We start from the raw sequence: 9732 nt of genomic DNA, 5'->3' as shown, positions 1-9732 counted from the left end.
TGATAAACTTTTGTGTCTTATATTACATATTCACCTATATAATCTTAAGGTTACCTATACAATCAGTGATGCAGCATTATGCTTAGGTAACAGAAAAGAAAGCTTGCTTTTCAGTCTGCCTCTTCCTCTCAGCACACCTCATAAGGGACTCACTCTCACTAGCTTGCTTTCCTTTGACTTTCTTCCTTACCTGTTATCTTCTGCTTCTGCCTTGGGTTTTGTGCAAGTTATCTGAGAGCATGTTTTATATGACAACAAAGTTTATATGGACTTTCAAGGAAGAGAACATCAACTCAGGATGTGAGTTTTGGAAGCATAGATTACATGCATGGAAATTCAGCGAGTTTGGTAAAGTTGAGTTGTTTTGTTATTCACCCAAGTACATCTGAGTTGATATTCCTCCCTCTAAGAACCAGGTTAGTGCACCTACGAGAGATGACCTTTTTTTGACCCTGTGGAATTGTTTGCCAAAACAAAAAAAGGTACCGACATTTAAAAACACTGTAAAGTCTGGAAAAAAATGGTATAAAAAGAGAAGAAAAACATTATTATTTTGAAAACTTTGGGCCATTCTTCTGTGAATGTATTTCAGTTTCTAAGATCTTCCAGGCTTAAAACATGAAGTGGAAGAGATCCTCTAAAATAATGAAAGATGAGCCTTGATATCTGAATATGATTATATTAAACTCTATATCTCAGGTATCCAAAAATAAAATAGTATATCAATAGCTTTGCTTTTTCAGCACTGTTAGTTTAGTAAAAGGACGATGCTTGATATAATTTTTGTTCTTAAATAAAAACGACCTCTCCACAACCAGAACATCTGACTCCTGAAATGGAAGGTGTTGTATCAGCCAGGCTTCCTCCCGTGTAGCTGACCCTCCTCCCCACATCCTGCAACTGGAGACAGCAGATCTCTCAGGAACTTTATACTGAGGTGCAGAGATCCCCTCACACAACCCCTAGCAAAGCTGAATGACCTGTCTACCTCCCGTCCCTCTTCACACCACCAAGTGACTTCAAGAGACTTGCTGTATCTAAGGGAAACGTGACCTGGGAAAGGCCTACCCTGCTCTTGACATTCTGTAGTTTTAGCAAGAGTTTTAACAATTTAACCACTAAAATGAGGTTATGAGCATTAGAATCAGTACAAAAGGGATTTATTTCAGCATGAAGTATTTCATGTGTAAGCAAGGGACTGGCAGCTTATTCATCAGAAGGAATACTTACATAGATAGTGTGGCCTGGAGAGCCAGGTATACTGGAACCTGGTCTGGAATAAATGCTTTCTGATGATGTTCTTGTAGGCTGAAAAACAAAAAGTAACTTTTCAGAGCAATCTGAAGCCTTTGGTAATTTTGGTTTTAAGTGAAGAAATCTGCATACATCTTGAAATTAACTGAATTTAGGAAAAAATGTCAACACATATGCAAGCATTCTGGGAAATGTCACAGTCTTGTGAGACAAGTGGGCTTTTTTTTTTGTTTGTTTGGTAGGGGAAGGAGTGATGTGAGAGGGGAAAGAGGTTTTCTAAATCATACAGTGTAAAAGACTGACGACAATAATGAACAAAATCAAACAACACCTGCCAGAGACACTACAAGGAGCCATACAAAGTACAATACAGGGTAGTCCTGCTGGTCATTTTATCAATATGTTAGTTCACAAACAGCTAGAGGTATCAGCAGTTCAGCAGACAAAACCGTTGAGAGGAGCACAGCACACAATGTTATCACTCTCCAGGTGTCCAATCACTGGATTTCCCTCATGAGTACAGAACTGAATTCGGTTCTTCTAAGTAGAAGGACCAGAAATCCTTGGCTTGGAGCGTCCCCCTACACCTACTGCACAGCCTAGATGTAACATGAAAGCTGAACTGTAGATTGAGATTTCATGATTCCCCATACTGCAAAATGTTTCATGACAATGTCCTGCAAACTGAAATTCATGAGAACAGTCACACCCTTACAGAGAGAGTGCTGTTACACATTTATTAGATTTTCCAACACTTCATCAATGCTGAACAGACATCGATTCCCTGGGGAAAGTTTTGTGAGAGGAAACAAAATAACTTATCACTGAAATGTGGGGATCTCATCAATGGTAAACAGACACTGGTTCCCTGGAGGAAGTTTTGTGAGAGGAAACAAAATAACACCACTGAAATGTGGGGATCCTGAGAACTTGATGAATTTGAAAAACGTCTATTCAATAAAGTCACTCGGGCTATTGTGGCAATTACTCCTTCCCTTGGCATGCAGCAGACACACAAAGTTAGTCAGTGATATCCCATTGCAACTGAGGAACCATGAACAATTCTTGCTCCCTAATGGACTGCAAAGAACCAAATCCCAGCACAAAGCAATGCACCAGCAGATGATTCTGATGACCAGTGCAGTGGGATACTTCAAAGTCACTGCAAATTAAATCTTGGTAAATAGTCCTTACCTTATCTGCTTGTGACATTGAACTAAGGGACCTTCAGGCACACGCTGAAGATAAACAAGGCTTGACAGCCTGGATGGCTGATTTTTCTTAGGAACTATTTGGAATGAACACAAGGCTACTGGATCTTTCTTATCTCTCAGTGTACATTTCCTGAAAAGATCATCGACAGACCTCAGAGACTTTATACCTTTTATTTTATAGCCAGGAAACCTCTTGGAACCAGCCACATAAAAATGCTGAAGACTAGCTGTGGGCCATACAGCAGAGTTTCTCTGACTTCGTTTATGGAAATGGAATTATTACATTCAGGGAGGATCAGAGGAATGAAAGGCTTTGAACATACTCCACCAAAAAATGTGAAGATTCAGATCAGAGAGCAGATGTGGCTATGGACTCACACAGTCACAAATTCTCTCCTGAGCATGTCTCAGAACACTTTCTCAGCTGGACCTTTATGTTTTTCTTTCCTTTTCTCTCTGTAGCTACAAATTCTTACATCCAAAAATGGAACAGAAATTTCTCAGCTGCCTTTAAGCTCCTCCTTTGAGGCAATCAAGACAACAAAGCCAACAACAACCACTTGTTCCGTGGAACTTTTACAAGAATGAAGTTGGAAAGTCTGGTTGTTGTTAAGAAATACTTTAATCTGCCTTCCACTCTGCCATGTCACACCACTGAGTCTGAGTATAGACACGTGTAACGTATTGCTGGAGTTGCTATGGAAAACAATTGTTTTCATTACAACATAGGGAACAGCATTGAGTAGTTGAGGTGCTGTTAGGGGTGTCTCTGCTACCTTTGGCTTTTGGCAGACGTGCTTTAAGAGTTTTGTCTGCCCAGTTCTCCGTTGTAAGAAAACAAGTGTTAGAGGCAGTTGTGGCTTCCTTCCACCTGGCAGCCCTTCCGTGTTCCTCTTCTCCCTGCATCTTTTATCATCACTTCAGAAAGCAAGAAATTCTCAGCCCTCGGTTCATTCCATCCGTCTCATCTCTTAGCGTCTCTGCTAAAAACCTTTTCAGCAAAGGAAAATTCACTTGTATTTATCATTTCAGTGAATTTATTAAATGGCCACCTTAGAGGACAGTTTCAGTCACATCCTGCTAACAACTTTCTTAGGTGCTGTTAACCCTGGAGTATATATGGAGCAGCTGTTGGATGGACTGGCAAGTTGTAGCACCTGCTCTTCACTCCCCACTGTGTTTCTGCTCCAAGTTCCTCGCTACGATCCCGTTAACACAGCCATGAGCCAGATACCACACCCTTTAAAATGAATTTGTAGTTTCTGTAATTCTTCCCGTGAACATCAGTTTTACCTTCTGCCTATTGCAGATCTCCACATTCTCTGGGCAGAACGCCATCCTGCCAGCCAGTGCCTGAGCACACACTGTTCCTCTCCCGAGGAGCTTCATCCAAGCAGACCTGGAACAACGTGGCTCCTCTATTCGCTCCCAGTCCTGTATCTTGCTTAAGTTTACCACATACCCGTGAAGACCGTGATGACAAAGAGGACTTCCACATCTACTTTCACCCTTCCTGCCTCACTCTGCCCAGGCTCTTGTTTTGAATTAGACAGACTGTTTCCACCACAGATGGAAATTATTTCCTCCTCTGCTCCTCCCATATGGTTTGGAATCCTTCACAGCTTTGCACTTTCCCCTAAAGACAATTGCATTGAACTTAAAACCATTTGTGCTGCTTGCCTTAACGAATATACACTAAAGATTCCTTGATACAAGACGTTCCTCTGGCATACTTGCAGTTGTTATGGTTGGTCCCTCTCCTAGCAGACCTATAATAGCTCCTGACTGAAAATCTGTGACGGCGTATGGCTTTTATTAGATTGTACTTTCCATCTTCATTAGCAGTCAAGAATCAATGACCCTGTGTACCACTGTTGCGACTTTGTATCTTAAGCACGTGGAAAGGGACACACTGGAGGTCAAATTCTCTATGATGTAACTGCAATGAGGTGTGAATTCCACCCCAGAGGAGAGCTGATGGAACTGGGTGGTCTTTAAGGTCCCTTCCAATCCAAACCATTCTACAATTCCATGATCAGAGCACAGATGAATCAGCAATAGCTGCTATCCCTGATTTAACCTTTAACCTTCCATGGAGATTCCATGTGAGCATCTCTTGCTTGAATTATTGGAACAAGACAGGTAAAGAAATTAGAGGAAACATCCTTTAAAATGAACGCATTAATTTAGTGGTATTTCCTTCCTTCACAATAGTCTTGTGATACTTGTGCTACACTCCCATCAACAAAACAAGTTAAGCTGCCTTGTTGCCTTACTTCTGCAAACATATCTGGAACACTCTTTATAAGATTGTTCTTGTTCCTTAAGGATTCAAATACAGCTTTTCGTAATGTCACCTTTGTACAGAGACATTTAAAGTAAATTCCTATGAAGAACTACTCCTAATCTTGTTTTCTTTTCTTGTGGTGCACAGCCTTTCTCCGTATTTTCTGACAGTAGAAGAGTCATCTGTTCTTTTCTTTCTTCTTCTACCCAAATGGATATAACGATAGTCAATATATCAGTAGGGGACATGTGTACAGATACATGGAGTCTATGAAGTATACGAAAAAAATCAATAGAAATTCAGTCAATAGAAATTCATGCATGGCATTAAAGGAGCCAAAGGAAAGAACCAGATCACAAAGCTTCTAAAGTATCTGCAAGATTTCTCAGTATTTCCCACTTTATCACAGACTTCTTATTTTTATGTTTTCGTTCTTCATTCCATGCATTTGTCTTCAATGCAAAAGTTCTTTAAATTTCATTTGCATATTGGCAGAGGTAACACCAACTGTCATGCTCATCCGATTAGGTTCACTCTGAATTTCAATGCTCAAATATCGTATCACCCATGCATAGACCCCAAATTAACTTGGATATTTCATATTAGACTGCAAAGCTTAAGACGTTCATCTGCATTTACCTAAGCTTGTCATGTCATCATGCATGGCAAATCATCTATAGAAATAACTTCTTAGAAAAAAAAAAAAGTCCACGCTAGAGCCATTCACATCTCCCAGATGCTGCTACAATGTGGTGGCTCTGGCTTTCTCATCTACAGATGTTCAGAATCATGCTCTATAAAAACTTACAAGTGCAGGCAAAAGATCAAAACTGATCCCAAGAACATCTGGCCAGATGGATGCACTACTGTTTAGCAAAGGCATCATCAGCATTATTTACAGTACCTGCCTTAATTTTTTGATAGAGTTCATTATGCAAGGCGGTGATAATAGCTGCAGAAGAATGAATGTTTTCACTTAATTACATTTAACATCATAGCTTAAGCAAATTATCTAAACCTCAGAAACTACTTTAAGTGAAGCATGTTTATGAATTAATAGAAATTTAGGATGTAATTTACTCTACTAGGCAGACTAAATTTTACAACAGCAAGGAATTTGGCTTTCTTAGTACAACACTTACTAGTCTGACTACCTGCTTCATCGAGTGCAAGGTTTTACAGTTACGCAGGACTTGGAATCAGGGTTCATTAAGCACAGGCTTCCTATGGATTTCAGTGATTTTCAGTGGCTGTGTACAAGACCAACAAAGCACCTCAGTGTTGCACCACACATTGTGGCTGCCTGCTAGTTTAACTGTATCCTTCTCACAGAGTGTTTCCTTCAAATGCATGCACTCATCATTTCTCTGCCTAAAAAGTCTATGCTATGTATGCATCAATCCAAAACAAGTGAACAGGTTTAGTTTAAACTCACGCAGACACACATATTACTAGGTTACAATTAATTTTTCTTTCCTTTCTAGACACAAAGGCCAGAGAGGAGAATGAATTTTCAGCACGTGATTATTGAAGGCACGTTGCTACCGAAGAAACTTTTACAAGACTACTCACACAAACGTAGCCTTCACCAAGAGTAAGTTAAGTGGAAAGCAGAAGAAAATAAAGTGGGAAGTTCAGAACATACTGAATTCAACTGCAAACCTCTCAAAGAATTCACAGAATTTCACCCTACAATTTTCAACCTGCACTTTTCATGCAGACTCAAGCATTTGGCCCATCTTTATAGAAGAGCAATGATAGTATGTTTGTGCCTGCTCTGCAGAAGAACACTTGAAGTCAAAAAAATGTCTTGAATTACGTGTTGCATAATCAGCATGTAAATCTAAGCAGAATTTAATACAGAATTTACACAAGAGCGTATGTGTAAACATACCACATACATTCATCTGACCCTAAGCTATTTGTATCCTACACAATCTACAAAACAAGAAATAGAACATACCTTTTTTTTTGACATGGATTACTCCTACTTTGCCTTGCATGCTTTCCTAACACATGGGAGAGGATTTGCTTTTATAATCCTAAGGCTCCTGGATTTCAGCACTCGAAACTTGGACTCATGCACACTAACCTGAATGCAAAAAGCCACTAGACCAGCCTAAAAGGTGAGTAAAATAGTCCCATAATTTTCTTTTCTCAGACTGCAACATTAGATTCCATAAAGCTTAGGACTGCTGAGACATTGCCCTCCTTAGGGCTGATAAAACATCATTATAGCTCTATATTTTCTTGATACATATTTCTGTAGCTAACAGAGAGACTGGCATTCAAGAGTGCTTAATGCATTGCAACATCCTCAGCTAACTGATGAAAGTACTGTGCAGGACACAGGGCACAGGGCTTGCCTGAACTCCCACTGAATCACAGCATTGGATTCCACTACATAGCACTATCCTGCACCTAACACAAACGTCCAGCCCTGGCTGATGATATGACTACATCTCCTTTGCAATTAGAGACATGAAAGCAGCATGAGCAGACATAATGGAAATCCAGTGGCACAGTCTCTACCAGCCTGTCTGCCCACCACCAGCCTGTACTAAGTCCACACCAGTACACTCTTACGTGGTTCCCAGGAGAAAGCTCCCCGAGGTGGGCTTGCATGTGCTACAGCCACACGTCCCTCCACAGCAGGCACAACTGAAAAACAAGCACTGCCCTGAAGGAGAAGGGATGGAAGTGGGTGGTATTTGTAGGGGAAAAGCAAACCCAAGGAAGTCTGAGAGTAGAAAGGTAGTCCAGAATCGAGAGGACAGGGAGGACCTCCAAACTCAGACACGGATGTGCCCCAGATGAGAGAGGCAAATGCTCTTGGAGAGCACAGAGACCATGTTCAAACCTGGAATTTTGCAAATATTTTCTCAACTAGAGTTGTAGTTGCTCAATACATATAGAATAGAAACTGTTTTAACTGATACGAGCCATTTACTTTTTAACCATCGCTTTAAAGTCAGATGCTTTTTACCATTTTCATTTGCTTCATATTTGCACTCTAATTTTTTGTTGTAGAAGAAAAACTTCCTGTAACACTGGAAGAACAATACTACAGCCCCCCAAAGCTCATCTGAATTGAAAAAAAATTTAAGCATTTCATTAAACAAAAAAGAAAATGTGAGAATTAACAAACAACACTGCACCACATGATGCAAAATACAGCGTCAGTGCCCATGGTGGCAAGTGATAGCAGGAAAGCTGAGTGCCAGGAGCAGTAGCAAGCGCAGCAAATGACAGTGATGAAGAATCTTCTCAGTAGAGAAGACCATTATCAACACTATGAAAACACAACAGCAAACCTCTGCAGAGCGTGGCCTGCGCAGAACCAGACTCTTTGGATAAAAGAACTCAGATGAGGAATGCTGTCATGAAACACAAAAGGGAAAAATGAGTGAAAAGGAAAGCAGTTTCCCCAGCTCAGTGGTTAAGCTCTTTTTTCAATCAAGTTACTAATAACTACTTGCTAGTTAATAATCTGTGGTATAATATCTATATTACTTACTCATCCCTGCAGAATCACAAAGAGCCAGACAATTGTATAAAAAACCTAAACCCCTAAGCAATGTATATTTTTGTCACATACTTATGGTTGCTTTATTTTCTGCTTGTTTTGGCTTTGTAATTCTCCACAAATATCCAGTGAGGGGAAGTTCTGAAGAACCATTGTTTTTATGAACTCCCTCTCAGATCTTGACCATTCAGAAAGCTGATTAGTTTTTATCACAAGTCAGCTGCTGAGAGAGAACAGAACTCGCTGAAAACTTCCCAAGTGACTTCAATGATAAGGGGCTTTTTGTTTTGCTCTATAGGGAAAGGAAACCCAGCAGGGCAAATAGGCCTTGACACTGGCTTTTTGCAGAACCACCAGAAAATTTAGGCCTGAGCTTGAAAAAAAGCCTGAAAGGTATTAAAATGGCTTTATCATACATCTATCAATTCACAAACTAAATTCCAGTTCTTACACCAGGTCTAAATGTATGTTGTAAGAATCTGAGAGTCAATGAAAGTACAGTTTATAATTTAGCGGTGACAAGTTCAAACAGCACACAGCTCTCCCAGTTTCATTTGTTTCTGTACCTACCTGTTTTCTACTGCCTTCATCTGAGTCAGCAGAATGAAATGTGTGTCAAAGTCATCAAAGTGAACTCAAATTGATCTTAAAAAAAGGTGCCTGACTGTGCACTGGAGTAGACAGACACTATCTGTGATGTACAGTTGGAGCTAAAAATTCTCCATCTTTCCAGCTAGCTTCAGGATGGTGCATTTATCAATGCTTTTTAAAGACATATTAGACCTCTGCATAGAAGCTCCCATCCAGGCACCAGGTGACCCTGGAGGGCTATGCCATAACATTTCTCAGATGTTCCCTTAATATGCATTCCTTCATTTCACTTAATTTTCCTGTGTGAACTCACTTAGGCAAAGTCTTGCAGGTGGATGAATTCATTTACTTCACTCCAATTAAAATTAGCTGAGGGCAAAGAAGACTGAGACTGACATGCTTGAATGTGTGACAGAAGAAAGGAAAATATTTGAAGAGGACTTTGGCCATTTCTATGGGGAATGGAAATAAGCCAACCAATTTATAAGGTCAGCTGGAGGAGGTTCATAATGACTGCAAGGTAGTCAGGAGTGCTTTGCTACGACTCTTGGGTGAAAGGGAGGTATTGTACCCCAACCATTCACTGCAAAGCACAAGCATTCTGACACTTCAGCAGGGCCAAAACACTGTTCTACAGGCAAATTGTTAAATGAGGAAGAAAATCCAATCCAGCATAATTTTCCATTTTCTTATGGAGAGTCAGGACAGAACAGTGTGCAGATGCCAGTTGGTACCTACAGTGATGTTTGGCCGTGCTAGATCACACATCCATCTAGGGCCAATTATGCTTCTGTATTACCAGCACAGCTCACACTAACACAAACTCTGCTCAAGAAAAATTTATCTGCACATCACCTAAG

The 9732-nt window shown here is 40.3% G+C and overlaps 1 protein-coding gene across 1 annotated transcript in view; it reads right to left on the bottom strand.

Moving 5' to 3' along the window:
• The window catches only part of ABLIM1 (actin binding LIM protein 1), a 129627-nt gene that overhangs the window by 34065 nt on the left and 85830 nt on the right, over positions 1-9732 (bottom strand). The window contains exon 9 of the mRNA XM_008939934.1: positions 1231-1308. Coding sequence (XP_008938182.1) covers positions 1231-1308 — 78 coding nt within the window. The remainder of the gene's footprint in view (positions 1-1230; positions 1309-9732) is intronic.

Source organism: Merops nubicus, unplaced genomic scaffold, assembly GCF_000691845.1.
Source record: "Merops nubicus isolate BGI_N331 unplaced genomic scaffold, ASM69184v1 scaffold4105, whole genome shotgun sequence".
In the NCBI taxonomy this organism is placed as follows: Eukaryota; Metazoa; Chordata; class Aves; order Coraciiformes; family Meropidae; genus Merops; species Merops nubicus.
This window is presented reverse-complemented; position numbering and strand designations above follow the sequence as displayed.